At 44.6% G+C, this 23,840-nt stretch overlaps 1 protein-coding gene across 6 annotated transcripts in view; it reads left to right on the forward strand.

Annotated features, from left to right (window-relative positions):
* PRDM2 (PR/SET domain 2) overlaps nt 1-23,840 on the forward strand; it is a 122,946-nt gene that overhangs the window by 42,699 nt on the left and 56,407 nt on the right. For 4 of the 6 annotated variants that reach the window (XM_039228952.1, XM_039228945.1, XM_039228946.1 and 1 more), the window contains exons 5-6: nt 3,410-3,562; nt 9,928-10,054. In XM_039228952.1, coding sequence (XP_039084883.1) covers nt 3,410-3,562; nt 9,928-10,054 — 280 coding nt within the window. Of the gene's footprint in view, nt 1-3,409; nt 3,563-6,169; nt 6,189-6,640; nt 6,759-9,927; nt 10,055-23,840 lie in introns of those variants that run through there. The other 2 variants (XM_039228949.1, XM_039228951.1) reach the window with 2 other exon arrangements.

Raw genomic sequence — 23,840 nt, forward strand, 5'->3', positions numbered from 1 at the left:
ATTCTCTGATCAGCATTGTTTGGGGGAATGTCTGCTTTCTAGTCCTGTGGGTTTTTTTTTTTTCTCTTAAAAATTTCTTTTTACCAGTTAGATAGGTAAAAGTTATCTAGTTTGAAGTTATCTTATGATTATTAGGTAATTTTAATTTCTTTCATAATATTTTGGTTAAGTGTATTCCTTTATGAATTATTTTTGCACATTAAAGAAATTGAAGTGGTGTTCTTCTTCTTTGAAAATACATGTTTCAGTTTAAGTAGGACTTAGCAGAGGTTTCCTCCATTTTGAAACAAAGTGAAATAAAGAATGCACTCAAGTGGGCCACCTTGCGCTTCGCAGAGGTCAGTGTTGACCAGGAAGTCAGGGGGTTCAGGCGCAGCTCGTGGTGTCGTCCTCAAGTTGGTGGGTCGACTCGGGGTCTCTCCCCAGCTGCCTGCTTGGTCTGTGTGGGGTTTCCAGCACCGTCTCCGTCTGCCCTGTTGCTTCCTGGAGCCGTGTCAGAATGTCGGGCGCGGAGTGAGTAGGGCTCTGCTGGCCTCTGTGATGACAAAGCAATGCTTTTGATCCCGAAATTCGTAAAAAGTAACTAACTACTATGGAGTGGCAGTGTTCAAGTAGCAGCTACTGCCGTTTCCTTTAATTCATCATGCTGGCAAGCATGACGGACATCCCTCAAACATTTTAAAATAAAGCCGCTTCTGTTATTCTGGTGTGTAAAACATAACTTTGAAATTTGCATCGTGATGCTTTTGTAACATACCATTTGGGGCTTCCCTTTCTCTTTGTTTAGAGGGAGAGGAGTGTATGGCGCGCGTGGGTGGCTCAGTTGGTTAAGCGTCCGACTTGATTTCGGCTCAGGTCATGATCTTACGGTTCGTGAGTTCAAGTCCCACAAGGGGCCCTGCACTGACAGCGTGGAGCCTGAGTGGGATTTTCTGTCTTCCCCCCACTCTCAAAAATAAATATTAAAGAAAAAAAAGGGAAAGGAGTGTGCGTGCACGCATACTTGTACTACGCGCTGAGGGTATATGAGTGACTTTGAAAAGGGGTCTGTCGCAACAGGGATAGCTTTTGTTTATTTATTTTTTTAATAATTTATTGTCAAGTTGGTTTCCACATGACACCCAGTGCTCATCCCCGCAAGTGCCCTCCTCCATGCCCATCACCCCCCTTCCCCTCCTCCCCACCCCCATCAGTCCTCAGTTTGTTCTCGGCATTCAAGAGTCTCTCATGGTTTGCCTCCCTCCCTCTCCCCCACTATTTTTCCCCTTCTTCTCCCTCACGATCCTCCGTTAAGTTCCTCCTAATCCTCCTATACGTGCAAACATATGGTATCTGTCCTTCTCTGCCTGACTTATTTCACTAAGCATAACACTCTCAGGGTCCATCCATGTTGCTACACGTGGCCAGATTTCATTCTTTCTCATTGCCATGTAGTATTCCGTCGTATAGATGAACCACATCTTCTTGATCTATTCGTCCATTTCCATGTGTTGTCTACTGTTGAGAGTGTTGCTATGAACATTGGGGTACATGTGCCCCTATGCATCAGCAATGCTGTATCCCTTGGGTAAATTCCTAGCAGTGGGATAGCTTTTGTTTAGAGTGGTGCAGATAAGGGGTTTCAGTAAACAGACAATTTTTGAATAAACTCAAAGGGACTACTTCTAGGACAGTGAAAATACTCTCCTTGGCCGGTACCTCACACATAGTAGACGCTCATTACATGATGGCTCTTAATACATTAATGTGTAACAACATCCTACATATATTCCATAGTTACTTATTGAGGGCCTGCTCAGTGCAGGTACCAGTCAAGATATTGGACGCACTGCGGTGAATGAAAAGGCTAACATGTCTTCTCTTCATGGAGCTAATACTCTGGTGTGGCGATGCAGCCACCAAATAACATAAGTACCTAAGTAGATGATCTCATACTTTACAAGAGCATAAGTGCCATGGAGAAAAATAAATTCGGGGGATGACCAGAGGATGATGGGAAGAGAAGGATTTGTAGTTTTTAACCAGGCTGGTCAAAGAAGGTGCTGATAAGTATGGTAGAGGTCAGGCAGATTTTTTTTTGTTTGTTTTTAAATTCAGTGGGTGACTTTGGGAAAGTTCAGTTAAGTTTTGATTCTCAACTTCCACATGTTAAAAAAAAAGAGAGATAATAGTCTTCTGCATAGGGTTAAATGAGATAATACAGAAAGCATATAGCGCTATGCCTAACCTCTAACTCCTAATAGGAAAGAAGTATGGTTAGTACCCAGTGAGGTTGGACGCTGCCCCCTGCCAGACACAGGCTTGGAGATGCACGTATTGTCAGAAGAGCCGACAGTGGAGAGTGAGAGTTTTGTTCTAGCGGTAGAGTATGTAATGTGGGTGGGAGAGAAAGGAAGAAATGAGTGTGTGTGTGTGTGGGTCCTGGCTTTGTATATGTAGGGAAGAAATAGAAGCATCGAGATTCTTTCCTTTCTTTCCTAAAGAGAAAGTAAAAGACTCATTTCTTTTGCTTTATTTTTGACAGGTCTATCACCAGTTGATCCTGCAGTTCTAGTTCAGGGCCTAATCGAGTATTTTACAGTCTAGTTTGGGGAAAGTAAATTGTGTGTGTGTGTGTGTTTACAAAGATAAAAGTTAAAAATAGTTGCTAAATAGATTTTCTTTAAAATGAAGGAATGAGAAGCATTGGAAATGTGGCAGAGGTAGATGGGGTGGGGACATTGACCGAGAGTGGATGATCAGGGAAAGTTTCTTGCAAGAGTAAGTTTAATCTGAGTCCTGAAAGAGTGCTTGGGTTTCCGGTCTTGGAAGAACACTGATATTTCCCGAAGTATGTTCCAGGACACCTTTGTCATGACAGGTGCTTAGTTAAGGTTTGAGGGGTTACTGGGTGTGCTGTGGCATCATATGCCATCATGAAGTGCTTTACCAGCATTGCAGGAAAGGGACCCACCCAGTGGTGTAGTCTGACAGGACTGGGCCCCTGCACCTGACTTGCCCAACAGCCCGGAACCCTCAGGGGACTTGGGTGCAGTGGGGCACTGCTGGAAATTCACTCTTCTTCTCAAGTTCATTTAGAGGCTGGAAGTGTCGCTTGTCTTTGTGTGCATACAGTATTTGCAGAGCATTTAGAGATCATCAAGCACGGTTACTGTCATTGTTTAGGTTTAGGAGAAAAAAAATGACACAAGCCCAGATAGAAAAATGACTAATGAGGATTATCAGTTTTGGATCTCTGTTTTTATCTTTCATTTTTCTTTTCTCTGTTGCTGATTCAGTTTCTGTGAAATGTTCTGTAGAGTACTTGCATATAATGAAAAAGGACTGTCTTAAAAGTTGAAACTGGAAACATTAAAGACATTTCTATTTTAACAAAGGTGTTTACCTCCCCCCTCCCCCCCTGACTCAGGTATATTATCCAAATTTGGGATGGATGTGCATTGATGCCACTGATCCAGAGAAGGGAAACTGGCTGCGATATGTGAATTGGGCTTGCTCAGGAGAAGAACAAAATTTATTTCCGCTGGAAATCAACAGGGCCATTTACTATAAAACTTTAAAGGTAAGAGTGTCAAAGTTGGTCTTTTCTTAATTCCTCTGCCTGCATTTCCACAAATGCTGTCCTCGGTTGGGACTGACAGTGATGACTTCGCCGACCTTGAAAGGATTATATTTGAAAGTGGTTCATCAACACGTTGAAAGGTCTTTGTTTTAAATATACAGTTGCCACCGCTTTGTGTGCACTAAAGACTGTGTTAAGTAGTGACACACCGCGTCCTCACAGATGCCCATGAGTGAGGTGCGTGGCAGGCCCTTCTCCTACGGCACAGAGGCGTCATGAACAGTCTGACTGGCAGGTTTGTCAACTGTAAGAAACTGTCACTAGCTGTGGTGGTTCTGTGCTACCTGAAAATGTGTCCTCCGTCTTTGGGATAAGGTAGCCTTGGATTAGCTTTTCTTTGATTCAGAAGGGAAATTAAATAGAACCAGTTTCTTCTTTCTGCCAATTTTAAATTTAGAGACGTTAACTGTTGAGATGAAAAGAAGAGGCAAGTCATTTCTCAGAGTTGGTGGTGAGGTCCCAGGTTACTGAGTACGTTCAGGGGACTGAGTACATTGGAAAGCACTGAGTGTTGTTGCATTTCTGCAGCAGGTGAGTGAGTCCGTGTCTTTGTCCCTGTTTCGTGTTCTCTGAGAAGGCGAATCTGCACCGATTGTGCATGGAAATGTTCTCTGAAGAGGAGTCTTGAGGCTCTAAAGATAGATGATTGTTGCTTTTTGGAATACGTCCGTTTACTAAAATTGCTGTAATTCAGATTTATGTTTATTCACTTCCATTTCAAAATGTCACAGAGTGGGGGACATTCCGTGAAAACATATTATCTCCATGGAGTTGAAATCTCTTGAAGAACACACATTGAAGGCAGTGGTCAGCTTTGCCGCATGCTGAATTTTGCCTGTGTCGGGGCACTAGAACTTTTGGAAGTTTCATTAGCACAGAGCTGTTTAATTTTTCTTTGCTGTGTTTTTCCTGTCATCTGTAGCCAGTTGTATTGCCCTTTATTTACTTCAGATTTACCCGTGTCCTTGTTTCAAATCCCTGCAGGAAATATTATTTTGTGGTATCTTCTCATTTAACATGTGTACAACCTTCGTTCTCATTTTCTTTCTGCTGGATTGTAATAGCATGATTTCCTGGTAGGTACTACTATATGGTTTTATTACACTGCAGTTTGAAATTGGATTGAAAATTTGATTCAAGAATTCATCCATTGTTTCTCAGATTTATTTAAGGTGAGCATTACATCTGGTTAAATCGGTGAGGCCGAATCCTGGAGGAGATGAAGGTACCGATGGGGGGATGAATTGGAGAGGATCAAGGGAGTAGAAATGAGGTTCCAAGGGAGACCAAGCCCATGGTGAGACTCACACACTGCTGTTTCTTTGTAAGACTTCCGGTTAAAATGTGTTCATCTCTGGTAGCAAATCTGAGAAACAGAAGCAAGAGAGAATAGTGTTTGGGAGAGTGAACTCTGAAGGCAGTCTGCTGGATTAAATATGGGCTTGCTGTGTGACCCAGGGCAAGTCATTGGGACTTCACCTGGCTGTGTAACCATAGGCAAGTCACCTTTCTGTGCCTTAGTCCCCTTGTTTGTAAGATACTGATAATTATAGTTTTGACCTCATGATGTTATCACGATTACATAGGTTATTAGAGGTAGAGCTCGAGCGTCTGGCAAGTGCTAAGTGCTAGCTGTTATTTTCGGTGAAGTGGTAGAATGCCGTGATTAGCAGTGGGGACTCTGGACCAGATTGGCTTGTGAGTGAATTTTGGCTTCCGGATGTGTGACCATGACAAATTACTTAAACTCTTTGAGTTTTCTTATCTGTAAAAATGGAGTCAGTAGCACAATTAATATGTCCTGGTGTTGTGAAGGTGAAATAAGCCAATGTAAGCGAGGTTCTGTGAGCAGTTCCTGGCCCAACCTGAGTACTCCCAAGTGTGCCGCTGCTACTATTCTTTTTTTTTTTTTTTATTTATTTTTTTTATTTTATTTTTAGGAGAGAGAGAGAGACAACATGAGCAGGGGAGGATCAGAGAGAGAGGGAGGCACAGGCTGAAACAGGCTCCAGGCTCTGAGCTGGCAGTCAGCCCAGAGCCCGATGCGGGGCTCGAACCCACGAACTGCGAGATCATGACCCAAGCGAAAGTCGGACGCTTAACCGACTAAGCCACCCAGGCGCCCCTCGCTGCTACTATTCTTACCTGTCTTTGTCTGAAGTAACATAGTTCTGTCTTTGCAGACTTCCCCCAGTCCTGACCTTTGATGTTTGCTCACGTAAGCACAAGACCTTTCAGATTCCTTACCAGTGATTATCTAACTATAATCTTCTAGTTAAAACTTTCTGTGGGTTAGGTTTTGTAAATAAATTACATGTGATATTCTTCTGGGTCAGGTATAGCCTCCTCAACTATCACCTAGATAATTAGGAAATCTCAACCCTGCTTTTGTTTGTAGTATGATTAAAAACTATTTTAAATTCCTGAAAGTTAGTTGTTAGCCTGCCATCCATTCTTTCGTCTCTTCCTTAGTTTGATCACCATGTGTATCAGGTGTTGTTCTGTGTTAGTGAACAGAACACACAAAGTCCCTGGTCTCCTGGAATTTCAGTTGATGGCAGAGGAGGTGGGTAATAAACAATGAGTAAAATGACAATTTTGTAAAATTATAGTTTTATATATATATATAAAACCATAATTATATATATTTATATAGACATTTATGTATTATATATTATATATATATATATATAAATAAATATATATATATATAAACACCCCCTGGTGGGTCACGGAAGACTAGACATGTGAAGCCCCTCTCTCCCACCCCCTACCACGGGAAGGAGTCAGTCACACAAAGATCTCTGCAGGAAGGACAACAACCGAGGAAGAGGGGCCCCGGTAGAAGCAAAGGCCTTGAAGTAGGAATAAGGTAGATTTTTTTTTTTTTTTAAAGGAATAGGACAAAGGCCAGGGTGGCTAGAGCGAGGGGAGGAATGGTAGATGAGGCTTGTGAAGTGGCCAGGGGTCAGATCAGGTGGGGCCTAGTGGCCCACAGGGAGAAAGATGAATTTCAGTCTTCTGCTCACCCGTTTGAGAGTCGTTTGAGAGTTGAGGCTGTCTGCCCTGTGACTTCAGAGATCACGTTGAGGACAGACTGTTGGTGGCTGAGCGTTGACGTGCTGTGTGTGTTCTGGTAATTCTGGAGTATTTCTCTTATTTTGACCTAGCGTCAGGAATATTTATTGGAACCTTTGCCTCTTCTAAGTGGTCTGGTAAGATTTCAGGTTTGTATTTGCTATATTTAAATATGAGAGTATGCTTGGTTCTGTAAGCCTGTCAGAACCCAAAGGAAACGTTGACAGATCTTAAAGTCTTCTTGTTGTTGTTTTGTTCAATATCAAAATACAGTATACAAAAAAGAGGTTGTTTGGATTTTAAACTTTACTTTTTAAAATATGGGTTTGTATTTCTTGTGTCTGAGGACATAATTTTTCTTTTCTGAATTTTGACTTACGAAATCTTAAATGTGTTTGTATAAATAAAATAAATATATTGTTTTCCTCTTCATAAAGGGATGTTATCTGCGTAGCTGTTTTACTACGATGTTGGGTTGGGGAATGTATAACTCCCTAAGACAATAATCGATTCTCTCACTTGCTAACAGTCTTGAAGTTTGTTCAGTAGCTAACAAATCAGGTTGCTCTTAACCTAGATGTTCACCAGCTCATTAGCTATTTAGAAATGTTACATTAGATTTGAGTTAGGAACAGATTCTGTTGTGTTTTTACCTTGTGTGTTTTGCAACAACAAAGGAGTACCCTCCTAAATAAAGAGTTTGTACTGATATTTATTATCTCCGCACAGTTGCTAGTACAGTTAGTACTCTCAGAAGATTGCAGTGGATGAGCAAGGAAACTTAAGCTCAGGGTCTGGAAGGTAACCTGAAAATGCCCGGTGGGTGCCTTGTAGCCAGTGTTCTGGTTATGCCGTTTGGGTTAGGATTAAATTGAGAAAACGTTTTTCCTCACTCCTTTCCGTGTTTCTTTTTTACTTTGGTTTTATGGAAGTCTTCACTTACTTATAGGAACCCTAATCATTTCAAATATTGTAGGATACCACCATTTCATAAACATGTGACTTACTAAACAGTAGAGAAGCAAACTTTTATATACATTTGGCACTAGAAATAGGTGACTTAAATAAAAAAGCCTGTCCTTCAGCAGGAATAGATTTAGCTCATCAGAGTGCCAAAAGGCATCTGTAATGGTTGTTTCGACTCATTAAAAGCTTATATATTAGATTAAGGTTTTTTTGGGTTTAGGTATGACTGATGCAAGAAGGAGAATAATAGTACATTGGTTTAAAGATGAGAAAATGTCCGGTTTTAGCCATCCCTGGGGGAGCAAAAAAAAAAAACCAGTGCTTTTTTCCTTTTATTTTAAAGAATTCAGAATATCTTAAATTTGGACTATATAAACTGAGTTCTGCAGAGAATGAAACAAAATAATATCTACTTTCAAGGGCTTTATCTAGATGAGAAGGTATGTTAAAATGAAGAACTATGCTGTTTCTCAGCTGGCATCTCTGATGGAATTCACCTGCATGTAAGAACAAGGACATTGTCCGGGAGCCTGGTCGGTTAAGCATCTGACTTTGGCTCGCTCAGGTCATGATCTCACGGTTCGTGGGTTCAAACCCTGCGTCAGGCTCACAGAGCCTGGAGCCTGTTTCAGATTGTGTCTCCCTCTTTCTCTGACGCTCCCCTGCTCACACTTTCTCTCTCTCAGAAATAAATAAAACATTAAAAATTTAAAAAAAAAAAACAAGGACATCGTCTAACATAATTGTAGTGCAGAGATCAAAATCGGGAAGCTATTACTGACGCAGTATTTTATTAGCTAATCTATACAGCTTCTCACATTCCGTTGGTTGCTCCATTCATGTCCTTGTAGGAAAAGACTGCTCAGTTGCACTCAGTTATAATGTCTTGTCAGTCTCCTTAGTTTGGACAGTACTTCAGCCTTTATCTTTAATAACCTTTCAGTTTTGAGAGAATTGGGCAGTTATTTTGTAGAATGTCCCACAGTTTGGGCTTCTCTTAGGTCTCATGATTAAATTACAGGTAGGCCTTTTGGGTAGAGATCTCCAGAAGTGATGCTCTTTTCTGTGCCTTATATGAGGAGGCACATGATGTTGATTTATCTGATTATAAGGATACTATTTTTTCCCTTTGTAATTAATGTTTTAGGAGATATTTTGAGACCATGCTAATACTCAATTACACCCCAAACTTACACTTACTAGTTAGTTTTAGCATCTTTTGATGAAGCAGTTATTACTGCACTGATTGCCAAGTGGTGATTTTCTAATTCCATTATTTGTTTTTCATTGATTAGTTGGGATCTACTTTAAGGAAGAGGTTTTCTTCTTAATTACTTGTTCATTCATTTATTTCTATCAGTATGGACTGTTGGATTCCTACTTTATTCAGTGGGTTTTAGGTGGAATTTTACGTGGATTGTTACTCTTGGAACTTTCTGAATAGATGAGTCATTGTGAGAGAAACCAATAAGCCATTCCTTAAATTCTGTTTAGGAATGTGATCTTTCTACTCTGTATTTTTTTTTCTTCAAGATCTTCTAGGCATAATCAACACGGTGATTGACTATGTCTTCACTACTCACATGGCTGTTAAGAGTTAATGTTTTAGGAGCATAGTACCTGCGAGGTACTCTTAGGAATTTGAAAGTTGTCGGGTACAGAGGGCAAGGCGGTCGGAGTAGGGTGCGCGGGCGCCTGCGTCTTCCGTGGCGCCTCTTACTCCGGCATTTCCGTGATCTCGTTAGCGGTGCGTTTATAAATGTGCAGTGACATATAGTTCTTCCTTATCATGCTGAACTTGCTCCTGGCATCTGGTCGCTGATAATTAGCTTTCAACACTTCTCTTTCCAAACCACCTGGTTCTCTTAAATGACGCTTCGCATTTCTCATCAGCTCGGATTTCGTGGGCAAAATGGTTCCGTGTTTTATTTCTCCTCCTGCGTGGGCAGTCGTGTTCGCCGCGTCGGCAGTGCAGGGAGTCGGGGTGGACGGCGGTGGCGCCTAGCCGGGTCCGTAGGTCGGTCGGCCTGCGCGGACGCGGGGGAGAGGAGGCGGGCCGCGAAGTGAGGTCCTCCCTCCAGCAGAGGGGCCCTGCCCGCGGCCGCCCTAGCCCGCGGCAGCCAAGGGTTAAGGAGCCCTTCCTGCCGGGCTGGCTGGGCTCGCCGCCCCAGCTGGGAGCGCCTCTCCCGCCCCGCCCCGCCCCGCCCCGCCAACAACCGCCGCTCTGATTGGCCCGCCGCCTGTCTCTTCTCTCCCCGCAGCCAATCGCGCCGGGCGAGGAGCTCCTGGTCTGGTACAATGGGGAAGACAACCCCGAGATAGCAGCTGCGATTGAGGAAGAGCGAGCCAGCGCCCGGAGCAAGCGGAGCTCTCCGAAAAGCAGGAAAGGTAGGAGCCCGCGCCGCCTCGGCTCTCCCGCCGCCGCCGGCCCGGCCCGGGCCCGGGCTCGGCCGAAGCCGCCGGCGCTCCGTGACCTTCCCCGGCCCGGCCGGGCCCCAGCCCGCGATCCCGGCCCCGGTCGTCCCCCCCCCCCCCCCCGCCCCTCCCCAGGGCCGCTGCTGAATCACGGCCGGACGCCGCGCTCGGGCTCTTGGCTAACTTGGGGCCGAGAAGCCGGGCGCGCAGAAGTGAGCGGACCGAGCTCCGGGAGGGCTGGCCGAGGGCTGCTTGTCACTTCGCTCGGAACCTCCGAATAGCCGCACTTGCTGGCGGGAGCGGCGGCCGGTCTCTTCCAGAGCCCTGCACGCCCGGCGTATTCTGAGCGATCTTTGCCGTTCGCCAGCGAACGCGTCACGAAATGTGTTCCGAGGGTGACATTTCCAGGTCTGCAGATTCGTGCGGGCAGGGCCGGGCGCGCGGCGGCGGGTGCGCTCGCCCCCGGGGCGGGGGGGGGGCGCGGAGAGCGGGCCGGGCGGGCCGGGCCCCGCCGCTCTGCCCCGGACGGGGCCCGGCGTCTGGGCTCGGGGCCGCGCGGCGCCGGGCCTGCCGCTCCGCGCTGCCCTGGGCGCCGGGCCGGGCCGGGCCCCGCCACTCCTCTCCCCGCGCCGGGCCGCGCCGCGCCGCGCACGATTGCAACACTCGCGGTGGGCGAAGGTCTGGGCGCAGCAGACCTTCTCGAAATTAGGCCAGTAACAAAATGGAAGTTGAAGACCGTGCCGTTCTGTCACTTTTGACTCAACTCTCATAGTTTGATTTTGTTTGACGATGTTTTCAAACAAAAGGCAAAGCGTAGTCACACTTAAAAGGGGGAGGGGATAATTTCTGGGTAGGAAAATAGTTTGGTTGGATGTATCATATTTCCAGCTGGCATTCGGACACGTTGGGATTTTTTTTTTTTTTAATGAGGAATGTTAATGTGAATTTGTGACTCTTTCATAGAGCTCAGTTTTTGAGTATAAGCCAAGGCACGGTATGCTAGTTTCTTACTAATATAAATCCTTTTTTGCTTTTTTTTTTTCCTTTTGGCCTGCTTTAGGTCTTACGTAAATTTTTATAGTCATCAGAACTTAGGAGTTCGCCCTTTACTCAGAACATTGCCAAGTGAGTTGTGGAAGTCCTACCGTAAATAAAATCATAACATAAACCTGATTTTGGAGGAATGTAAAAATGATATTTGAAAACGTAGGCAAGAGGTTCATTCTGATTTTTTCCATTACATATTCTTTGTATTTCAGAGTGTAATGTGAATACAGCTAACTCATCCCAAGAGACAGTTGCTGAGTCTTTTATTAAATACATGTTTTTTATTTGCTGAATGTTACTTTGTCACTGTTTTAGGTCATTAAATGCTTTGCTCTTGAATCAGATGATCAGGGTCTAGAAAATTTCTAAGTGTTTTTTCTACTGTTTAACCAAGTTTTACACTTTGTGTTGATTTTAGGTTTAGTGAGTAATTGTTTGCAAGCTTTTTACATATCACAGTTCCTTTATTTAGTGTTCTTTTTGTTTGTAAGTAATGCCACCAGCCTCTCCAGGTAAGTTGTGATTTATTTGCAGGGACTGGAATTTGAAGGGGAGGGGAGATCTTTACTCTGCTACTAAGTATAACTAATCATGTATTTAAGTATATTCATAGCTTACTAGCAGCTTCTCTCAGGTTTTTCTCTGTTCAGCATACTTTGGTGTGCATATTTAGAACGTTTCATCATTTCCTGCTTGTTTATTTATCCCTAAATTTTTTTTTTCTCTTTAGTTGGATGTGGAGGAAAAAACCCCTGAAAATAAACTTTTTATTTTATTAGCGATATGTGAATTTACATATGTTCTTTTTTATACCTGCCTAGATTGCTGGGTTTTCCTATTGAATGAAGTAGTTTGTACTTAACTCTGGGAAGCCTATAATCCACTGAATCTTAGGTTGTAATGAAAACCCTTGCATGACGCTTGCTCTTGGAACTTAACAGCCTGTTTTGAACAACTTACTGGTAGAGTCCTGAAGTTTAGAGAGTTTAAATAATGAGTCAAACTTTTTTTGCTTTTAAGTGAAATACTCTGTGAAAGTGAATTTTATTGCAAAGACCTGCAGCAGAACTTTTCATTTTAACTTGGTTCTGTTTAGGTCTTCTTTGTGATCTCAGACATTTAAATATTTTTGCAGGCAGTGATGTCAGAGAGGTAATCGGCATAAATTTCATCCAGTAGCACGTTGACTTAGTAGTTCTGAAAGCCAGATGTTGAAGACGCGCAGCTGACAGGTAGACTGACAGTGGCCCTCGCTTCATTTTGGTTACGAGGCCGGCACACAGAAACAAAGGGCTGGATTCTTCAGAGTTCTGGGCCTCGGCTCCTTTGCACGACAGCTGCCGTGCCTACAGCTGTGCACTGCTCGTGACGCCGTTCAGAATTCATCTCATTGCTGGTGGGTCATGAGGCGTGTTCTGGGCAGTAAAAAGCCCTGCTTCCTTTACAGAGTGGTCTCTTCTTTCTGTCTCTACTCATTCATTCATTTATTCCTTCACCTAATGTTTCTTTTTTTAAAAAATTTTTTTAAATGTTTATTTCTGAGAGAAAGAGAGCATGAGCAGGGGAGCTGCAGGTAGCGAGGTAGACACAGAATCTGAAGCAGGCTCCAGGCTCTGAGCTGTCAGCCCAGAGCCTGATTCAGGGTTCGAACCCACGAACTGTGAGATCATGACCTGAGCTGAAATCAGACTCTCATCCGACTGAGCCACCCAGGCACCCCACAACTAATGTTTCTGGAGCCCCTGCTGTGTGTCAGGCACTGTGTGGTTGTATGGTGTGCGCTGGAGAGAAAAGAAGCTGTGGCCTGGAGTCTAGTGGGGGAGAGCAACATTACATCTCTGAGTTGCCGATCAGCGCCTGGATGGTTGGCATGGAACAGGCCCTCAATAAATATTGGTTGATTGGCAAACAAAGACCCACAGAAACCTGTAGTGAAGGAACAGTGTCGTGAGAACACAGTTCATATTGTCTCTGATCAGGGAGCGTGCAGTTCTGCCATGGGCCAAAGACGTGCACACATCAGGTATTTTCAGCCCAGAATTTTGGATTCTGAGCTTTGTAATTCAGCCTAACTTCTTGCCTATCTGAGCTGTCTGTTAGGAGATTGAGCATGAGAATTTCTTGGATGGGACAGATCACCCTTCGTAGGTAGAGAAGAAGGGAGGGCTTTTAGGTTTTCAGATGTTTCAGTGATTTTAACTTGAATCGTAGGAAGATTATAATCTGTGAAGTAACCTAGAACGTATTTCGAAGGACTTCCCATCTTCTCGATTTGTACCTTTTGTTACTTTGAGAAGAGATGGAATTTGCGGGTTAGTGGTAAGTAATGACTGTTGTTGGCAAAATAGAGAATGTAATAGCAGAGTCTGTGTTGTTGCCCTGCTGTCTCTCGGCCGCAGACGAGCCTTCCCTGAAGTTCTCTTCCCCTGAGGAGACGATAGCGGCTCCCACAGATGGGCCCAGTGGAAGGAGTGCAGAATGTGGGGCTCCCGGCTTTGGGCCACGTGCGTTACTGGGGAGATCAGGTCACCTTTCTGGGGGCAGCTTCCATCGCTTTCAAAAAGGTGGTCCTAACGGAGCAGGCTTTGTGCTGCCCGGCCTGGCGGGGTTGCTGTCACAGAACAGCTGGGCCGGGGCCACCGGCGGCATGTGGCCGAGAGGCCGTGTTTCTCCCGGAGGAACTACTGATTTGTGGCTCACGTGGTCAGCCGGCGTTTGTGGAGGGTTCTGTGAGCCCCAGTAAGCAGCGGGCCTCTCCGCTCCTCTTTCCCGTGGGGGGCCTCGCTGTGGCGGGTCCCCCTTGTTCTAGGCCGGCTTCTAACCTTTCTCCTTTGCGTGGTCACAGCACATTAGCGAGGAGGTACTCCTAGCAGCAGATAGTTTGATGCCTATAGCTGGGCCGTAAAGAAGGCCGTTTGTAACAAAACCGGCGATGACTTGGATGAGTGTGCGTATAGCTCCTTCAGGTTACTTGAGAGGCTTCGATAATCCTTTGTAAGAACTGTTAATAGTCCCTGAGAAAACCCACTAGTTTCTAGTGTGTGTCTCGGTGACTGCTGGTCATCACAGGACGGTTCCATTATAATCAGCTTAAAGGGGAAATCTTTCATTGCCTCTGTAATCAACATCATTCAAATAAAAAACCTTGGTACCGGAAGAACGCTTAGTTTTTTGTAGTTGCACATATTTTATATTCTTTCTTCTCCAAAGGTGACAAAGCCCACATACACACTTAAAGTTCGGTTTAGGGCGGTAAGGGAGCCATGTGCAGAGTGACTTGGTCCGAGGCCATTTAAGGAAACAAAGTTAGCGCTGACCTCCTGGTCTGGGCAGCAGGGAAGGAGAAGGGGATTCTCTGGGCTGGTGTCTCCACGTGGCCTCTTTCAAAAGGGCGGCGGGGTGAAAAGGGCGGGGAGGATGTGCGCGGGGGCCTTAGGGGGCTGTCAGCAGGGCAGAGAAGTGGCAGAGGTCTGGAGGGTCTCCCTGATGCGACAGGCATTTGCTACGTCCGGCAGTGCCAAGCGCCCAAGTTACGGCAGGGAATGAGAACCGCCAAGGCCTCTGCTCTCAAGGAACGCATGTCCTAAAGAGCAGAGGCATGATCAGGCCGACAGACGAGCACTCTGAGTTTTGTGACGTTTCGTGTGTGTGTGTGAGACACTGCGTGACTGTAGATGGTTAGCCAGGGATGGCCTCAGAGGCTGTGACATGAATGACACAAGGTGGACCCGGTCAAGTTCAGCTCCAGGGAGAGGGACCAAGCTGGATGTTTGGTCAGCAGTTTGGGGAATTTCTTGCTGGGGTTGGTGATGGTGGGGAGGTGGTGAGGTGGGAAGGGGGTGGGTGGATGCATAGAGGGGCCGCCTAGGAACCCGCACAAGTGTTTTCGCGTCATGAAACTCCACTCTATAAATGGACATATTGGCCCTTTTTCTACCAGGCACTGCACTTAGTGGCTGGATCGGTAGGGAAAATGAGAGAGATGAGTAAAACATTCAGGGAGGAGCTTCTCGTCCATCCTGATGTGGCTGTGCAGGTCCGGGTCACTAGGTGTTCCAGTCTGCGTGGTGGGGAGGAGAGTGAGCAGGAGGTCCTGCTGCTGCTCTGCGGTGACCAGCAGAGCACAGCGGAGAAGACTTCCAGGAGGGATATTAAAGAGGGAAGGAGGAAAGACCAGTGCATGAGTTGGGGAAGGAAGACTCAGAGGGACACGGGAGGTCACAGTCACTGCTGGGCAGCAGGTGAAAGACAGACGCAGGAGAGGCTCTGACTGAGCTGTGGAGAGCGCTTACAGGCACCGGGTGTCGGTGCCGCCGCCACGTGCGGTTGGGAGGGCTGGGTAGTGCCGTGCACTCTCCCGTGGGCCTTTCCGCGTCGCCTCTACTTGCGTGGTGTGCGCACCCCCTCCAGGTGAGGAGACCGGCACTTGACGAGGTTGGGTACCTTGTCCACGCTCTTTGCCAGTTGGTGTCAGAGTCAGAACTTGAACCCAGGCTTTCCGTGCCTTTTCTTCTGCAGGATGTGCTGCTTTTTGTCCAGGTCTCCACGGGGCGGGCGGCAGCAGCAGCAGATGTGACAGCACTGGCTCCATTTAATGTTAAAATTAAAGAACACATGTAATAAAAGCTGAGAGAACAGGGGTCCCCTAGCAACCGAGGGCTCCTTTTGAGGCTCTTTGGCCAAAGCTGAAGGGCAGAGGCCTGCCTGGATGATGGACGTCTGGCCGTGGTGCCTGAAAATGATGGCAGATGGGCCCTGCACCTCGTGGGCATCTGGTAGTGGGCGGTCTTGTGCCCACTTACTTAGAGGGCACTCCTTGGTAGTTCTTATTTGTTTGCAGGTGGGAGCAGGGCACGGACAGTGGGAGGTGGTGACCTTCTGGTGGAAATGTGGCCTCAGCATTAAATGCTTGCGAGCCTGCCGTGTTGAACCCCCCGGTGAGCAGTGTCCTGGTTGGGCCCCACCGTGGCCCTCACTTCTCTGCTGCGTGACGCCTTTGCTGAGCGTTGGGCCCCATCTCTGATGGGTGTGTGCCTGGTTGGGGGATGTTGCTGTTGCCGTGGCCTATTTTTATTTTTTAATTTTAATAAAGAAAAAAACATTTTTAATCTCTAAGTAATCTGTACAGCCAACGTGGGGCTTGAACTGAGCAGCCCTGAGGTCAGGAATTGCTCACTGTTCCAAGTGAGCCAGCCAGGCGCCCCTACAGTGGCCTCTTTTTAAAAGCTTCATACGGTTTTGATAGTTTTTCAGTAGTAGGAGACAGGAAAAAATTGTTTTTTTAATTTCTCATTCTATTACTGCTATGGAGTTGCTCCACATTTAGGTAATAAATTGGTCAGTAGCTTTGTACCTTTGCTGTTTGCTATGTATAACCTTGTTCATAGGGAAATTAGGTGGATTAACTAGAATTCTTCGAAGCATTTTGCACATTTTTCAACTGTAGTTCAGTGGATGAACTTGGAAAAAATTCTAATATATGCGATGATTAAAAACTGCTTCAAACATCATAACTGAGCGTATTTAAGGAAATCTGTGCTTTGTGTGTACTTAGGCTGTTATTCCTGTTATTCTGGGTCTCTTGTTCATATATAAATTGGAAAGTGAGACTTAATCCAGAAGATAGGTTTGATCATGATTAAGTTTTCTAAAAGGAAAAAAGAAGTAAGACCCTTAATGGAATGAGCTCAAAATAGTTCAGTTGATACTAAAAATTTAGTTGTAATTTGAAAGTAAAAAGCAAAACAACTTTCTCTGCTTTCCCTAAATTGGAGTACTGGGTTCTTTTTCTGAATTACAGATCAATTGTTTTTAAAACTGATGGAAACCTCGTTTCCGGACGAGGTGGTTTCACATGCAGGTTTACAGAGGGGCTGCTACACACATGCGCTTAGTAGGGTTTCAGAAGGGACTATAGTTTTGTATGTAAAGTTGTCTGCGAAGAAGTAGGAAAGTGGGTAAACACTCCAAGGACACCATGATGCAGGTTACACGTTGGTCCCCAGACAACCTTATGCTGAAGGAAGTGTCTGCCCGTGTGGGTTTCAGATTGGCTGGCATGGGCGCGTGGCACTCGGGCTGTCTGTGTTTTACGTGCCGCCAAGGAGAGTTCTAAAGTTTGATTTTATTAATGTTAGTAAGCTGGCTGACACAGTTTAGGGTCCGAATGGAGAAGCAAGAGTTACTTGAAAACACTGCCAATGTTTCTCAAAGTGAAAAAGGTGAATGAATACCGAAAGCAGCTGTTTCTCTTTTTTAAAAATTTTTAAAAATGTTTTATTTATTTCTGAGAGAGAGAGAGAGAGACAGTGTGAGCAGGGGAGGGGCAGAGAGAGAGGGAGATGCAGAATCTGAAACAGGTTCCAGGCTCTGAGCTGTCAGCACAGAGCCCGATGCGGGGCTCGAACCCACGAACCGTGAGATCATGACCTGAGCCGAAGTCAGACACTTTAACCGACTGAGCCACCCAGGCTCCCCCGTTTCTCTTTATTGCCAGTCCGATTCAGCCATGGTCAGACATTACAAGATTTCATGGCCGGAATTCATTCCGTCTGATGTATATTGATTCAGACCTGTCTCGTGATTTGACGCTTAACCCGCACATCCCGTCATTATGTGACGAATTGCTGCTTTCTGTTGATGGTGAGGGTGACGGCAGTTACTTGGTGAGCGTGTGTCACGTGTGCCTGGCGCTGTGCTTGGTGCTTCAGAGACTGCGTCGCTGATGCTCCCAAGAGTGCTGCAAGGACCGGATCCTTCTCTGTAGATGAGGGAACTGGTGCTTGGGTGGGGTGGGGGGTGGGGGTATATGATTGGCCCTAGTGCGCATGGCTTCTACAGTATTTGACTGTGTCTTGCCTAAATCCAGCGTTTGTTCATAATGTTTCTGAGTGGGACAGCTATACTGAACAAGTAGCAGTGTTTTATAAGGCTTTACTGATTAGCCAGGATGTATTTTCACTGCTCACTGTGGAATTGCCCACTTTAATCCTGAATAATAAGGCAGTGTGATTAAGTGAAGCCTTCGGTATTAGAAAGCTACCTTATGGTGAGAACTAATGCCTTCATTATTTTTGCTTTGGGGGTTTATAGACTGAAGAGATTTATTGTGTTCCTTTGAGCCCCTCAAACAGTTTTTAAAAACACTAACATTACATTTTTGTCCCTTGCTAGCTGTTGGTTGTTAAGTTTTTTTTTTTTTTTTTTAATGGCATTTGTTGGTTTGGGCTTCAGATGAATGGGATTCATTCCATTATACTTAAGTTTTACATTATTTTTGAAGTCATTTTAGAAACCACAGGAACAGAGAGAGACATTGCCTTGGCCTAGGTCCCTCTGCAGTGTGGACGGTGGGGGGCGGGGCGGGATCTCTTTTCACTTCTTACTGGTGAGTTCAAGATGATGACATGTTCTGCTTCCTTCTCATACCAGTGTGCTTTTGTGGAGAATGACAGGCTCTTCCACTGAATGCAGTATAATTTTTAAAAAGTTTCTTAACAGCAGACCACCGGGAAAGGGAAGGGGGAAAAAGTTACAGAGAGGGAGGGAGGCAAACCATAAGAGACTCTTAAATACCAAGAACAAGCTGAGGGCTGTTGGGGGTGGCGGAGAGGGGAAAGTGGGTGATGGGCCTGGAGGAGAACACTTGTTGGGATGAGCACTGGGTGTTGTATAAAAGCCGACTTGACCATAAACTGTATTTAAAAAGTTTTCTTACGCTAAATGTTCTGGATCATGAGCACGTTTCAGTTTACATCCACGCCAGAAATTAAATTTGGAAGCTGATGGCAAGTGCAGTTCTGATTTGTGGTGGAGTTAAATCATGCTTGTTAGTTTCTTTCAGTCTTACTATGTGACACCAGCAAATGATAGGGACTTGGTTTTGTTTCTTTGTTTTGTCAAAGTGTTTATTTGAGTTGGGAGGGGAGGTTGTTTTTTTTTTTTTTTTTTAATTTATTAAGAGGAGCTCATTTGAACTGTCCAAAGCAGCGCTTTCTTAAGAGGCTTTGTTTGCTGGTTAAGCGGTTCCTATTCTAATGGCTTGACTCATTCAGGAGGACAAGCATGAAAAGAAACAGGGAGAAAGGAGTTGCCCTAACCTGTCTTTGTGCACTCTTGAGTTTTCCTAATGAGAGGCAGGGGTTGATTTCTTAATTGTAATTATTCCACTGTAGAGTCTGTATAGATGTAAGAATTTTGAAGCTTCTTGAATTTGTAACAAAATGTAGTACGGGCTTTTCTACCTGAAACTTTTTTTTAAAAGGTTGTTTATTTTGAGATCGAGTGAGAGCAGGGAAGGGGTGGAGAGAGAGAGATTGAGAGAGAGAATCCCAAGCAGACTCCATGCTGCTAGTGCGGAGTCCTGTCAGTGTGGGGCTCGATCCCGTGAACTGAGATCATGACCTGAGCCGAAATCAAGACTCAGATGCTTAACTGACTGAGCCACCCAGGCGCCCCTACCTGAAACTTTTAATAAGAGCATTTATTCTATTGTTCCTTAAAGACTTAGTCTTTTTTAAAAAAAATGTTTATTTTTGAGAGAGCGAGCTGGGGAGGGGCAGACAGAATCCCAAGCACTCTCTGCACTGTCAGCACAGAGCCAGACTCTTAGGAACCGTGAGATCATGACCTGAGCCAAAATCGAGTTGATACTTAATTAACTGAGCCACCCGGGTGCCCCAAGATTTAGCCTTTAACTGAGGTCCTTAACACCCCACCCCCATGCCTCAGGCACACATGGTAGGACTGGACCGAACCGCTGCTTCGTAATCTGTGCTTTCATTTTCCAGAGGTGTTTTCCTTTCTATTCTTTCCTTTTCTTTGAAAGTTAGAAGGCACCTTTGCTTTGAAAGGTTAAAACTTTGCACATATATTAAGAAAAAAGTCCTGAAGGATTATGGGTAAGAGACTAGAAAGTTCTTAGCTTTCTGAAGCATCCGCTGTATCTATTTCCACTTCCTATTTTTTGTGGTCATGGATTCTGAAATTAAAAAAAATGTTTGATGGAAATTTTCATAATAAGCTGGTACATGTATAGTTATTTTAAGTATTATACTTTATATTTTAAATTTTTTAAAGATGTTTGTTTACTTTTGAGGTAGAGTGCGAGTAGGAGAGGGGCAGAGGGAGAGGGGTACAGAGGCTCTGATGTGGGCTCCGTGCTGACAGCAGTGAGCCCAGTGTGGGGCTCGAACTCATGAACCATGAAATCATGACCTGAGCCAACTTTGGATGTGCAACAAGTTGAAGGCACCCAGGCTCCACCCCCAATATGTTTTAATATACACAGAATCTTTGAATAGTTTCAGAGGCTAGAGACTTATTCCAGTGATAAAATCATGGTATTGTATGTGTGTGGTATGTAAAAATACCAGTATCTAAAAATAAGAGTATGATATCTAAAGTCCTTGCTAATTTGATACTTTAAAAACGTTTGCTTTTTTAGGCTTTGATTAATGTAATCAGTGTCTGAAGGGCCCAAACCTAATTTGTTAGGTTTAATAAATTGATTGTGTGACACCAGTTATGTGTAGTTGCAGAGGATTATCTTTGCTTTGGTTAAAAAGAAAACCAGTCAATGCCTACTTAGGCTAAAATCCCCCCCCCCCCCCCATTAAAGCTGTAGTGATAAACAGTCTTTTCCCCTTGTACTTCAATCCTTCCTAGTGCTGCAGTCTTTTGTAGGTTTCCTGAGACACCACATGCCACAAAAATGAAGACAGACTGGTTTGTTCACCCGTGCTTAGAACCCTAAAACTAATCGTGTGGTGTTTGAAGTGGCGATACAGTTTAGAATGGGCAACAATGCAATTCTTGTGCCTTTTGTTATTTTTTCCCTACCGTTTGGCTTCTTAGGTTCAGATTTCTTTCTCTTGCCAGTTTGAGGCGTAGAATATGCCTTTTCTGTTTCTGTTGGCCCTATTTTTGTTTTTAACATAAAAGATCTTTAGATCGTGTTTCTCTGTGCAATCAATTGACTGCTGATTTTAGGCAGAACATCTGAGGATCCCTATTAGGACTGAGGGGTGCTCTGCCTCTGGTACCTTCTCTGTGAGATAATAATGCTGGTGTTAGTGTAGACCAAAGTCTCCCTTTCCTCACTCCCGGGGCTGTGCTGCAGGCTCGCGGCCCTGGCTAGCCGCAGCTCTGATCTTGTACACATGGAAGTCTCCTCCTGCGGTTTACACATTGTGGATTGTAATTTCTGTAGGTTTAACAAGGGGACCAAAGTTACAGTGTCCCTCTGACATTCAAAACAAATAATAAAAGGGAATAACTATAAATCAATCTTGGATTTTTGAACAGGGGGCTTAAAATTCCAAAATTTGTTTGTCTTTAGCAGTTTTATTAGCTGCTCAATATATTGTCACAGGAAGTATCTTTTCCGTGCGTATGATCATGCATTGATAAAAAGATCACATTTGGGTGTGAAGCTTAGTATCTATTAGTAGTTTTGGGGTGCTCTCTCAAAGTAAATAAAAGAATTCAGGATTTAAAAAATGCAAATTGGGGGCACCTGGGTGGCACGGTTGGCTGAGCATCTGACTCTTGATTTCAGCTCAGGTCATGATCTCAGGGTTTGTGGGTTTGAGCTCCGCCTTGGGCTCTGTGCTGATAGCTCTGAGCCTGCTTGGGATGCTCTTTCTCGCCCTCTCTGCCCCTTCTCTGCTCACTAGCTTGCTCTCTCTCAAAATAGTAAATAAACATTAAAAAAAAAAAACCTTAGAGATGCAAATTGCTGCCTGTTTGTCAAGGTAAATTCAGCTTATGGTTGCAGCAGAGTGTAGAAAATATTAAATCATGAAAAATGACACGTATCTAACACTCTGGCCCTTTTCAGTTTTAGAGAGACAGGATCCTCTGAATCTCATGGGCAGTTGTCAAAAGTGCATGGAATTGGTAAACTTTGTTTTTACGGTGACTGATTATTGTGGTCCGTCCAACTTAAGGTTCTGTGCTGAAGTACTGGGTGTACTGCTTGGGCTTCCTTACTGCCTTTGTATTGGATACATCTTGATCAGGGCTTTGCAAACGGATAACCTGCTAAAATGAGCTTGAATTGTGTGTCTCTGTTGTGGGGAGGCGAGAAGGGAAAACTTGCTGACTCAGCTGTACCTTTGAGTTCTGGAAGATGTGCAGCGTGTGGCCTTCATTGTGTCATGCCAGAACATGGCCTTGGAATTAGGAGCCAGATTCACATCCCACCTCCACCAGTTAGTAGCAGTGCGACTAGAGACAGGTTACTCCACATGTTTTGATCCTTAGTTTACCTGTTGGTAAAATGGGGTAAAGACCTGCCTTGCAGGACTGCTGTGAGCATTAACTGAGAGCCTCATAGGAATATGCGTGCACACTGACCTTGGCCCATCCCATTTTAATTGGTGAGAACCGGCACAGTTAGCTCCGAGGTAACTGCCCATGCTTTGGCTTATCATGGCACTTCTGAAAAATATAAAGGATTAGTTCCAGTATCTTTTACTGTGGCTTATTGAAATCCACCTGTTTTGCTTTGGTAACATGAAGTGAATTAAGTCGATTGAAAATTAGGAAAGAGGTAAGATGTTCTTTGGATCTGCAGCTAGGTACACATCCTGACGCTGGAGATCTCCCCAAGTGGTAGAGACCCGCTCTTCTCTCAAAAGCTGTCTTGTTTTACTGGTTACCCAAACTGGGACACTTGTGGTTACTCAGATTGGTGGATTAGATAACCCTGGAATTTGATTTGTTGCATGCGCCTGGGGAGAGAAGTAAACATGTTTGTTGCCTAAATGAAGTGTTTACTGTTTTCTTCTTGTTCTTCTGTCTTACCTCTCTGTGTTCCTAACCACTCATGCAGGACTACCATGCTGTTAGGACCAGATTTCATGTGGTTGACATTTTGGGTGAATTTTGGGTATGTTTTCTTAAACATTAAATTATCAGACAGCCTTGAAAGTAACTGTGTGGGAGCAATTTCCGTGCCGCACATGACAGATTAGGAAATCTGTCTTTTCATATCTTTCTGGATGTACAGTCAGGAAAAAACAAAAATGTTAAAGAGTCTTTTTTTTTTTTTTTTTTAACAAGTTACCAGTAAAGCCGACAAGATCTGTTTTAAGGAAACAAATGTCCCGATTTTCTCTGCAGCATTTTTACTGAATAGTCTAAGGAGTTGGAGTATTTTTCAGGGATCACACAAGTGTACCCCTCAATATGTACGTTTGCATAGATTTACAACTGGACTTTGTGACAACATAGAGGTCCCTGGGTCTCCAAGTGTCTTTATGTCTCTTTGTGACTACCTGGGGAGAGGGGCCTTTGGTGTTGCCGATTGTCAAAGGGATCTGAGGTTTCTTTCCCAAAAAGTTAAGAACCACTAAGTGAACTGGTATGTTTAGTCAGTTGGTTAGAAGCAATAAAATATCAAGGTTACAGGTTAAAAAAAAAAAAACACAAAAAACTGAAATGTACCTACAGCTTCCGTGGGAGCGTTACTATATATTTTACTATATATTGATTTGGGAACATTAGTGAGTGTTTGAAGCACTCGGCTCAACCCCTGTCCATATCTGGACACGCACATTTCCATAGTGCTCTCTGGGTGGGATCTGTGAGTCACTGTATAGAACAAATGAACAAAAGAAATGGATGAATTTGGGATTGTTGGTGGAAGCAGAAGGTCATTGTCTTCCTAAGAAGGAACACGTGCTGACAACCTAGACTTGTGGGCGTG

The sequence above is a fragment of the Hyaena hyaena genome, unplaced genomic scaffold (assembly GCF_003009895.1).
Source record: "Hyaena hyaena isolate Hyena2069 unplaced genomic scaffold, ASM300989v1 scaffold_35, whole genome shotgun sequence".
Lineage (NCBI taxonomy): Eukaryota > Metazoa > Chordata > Mammalia > Carnivora > Hyaenidae > Hyaena > Hyaena hyaena.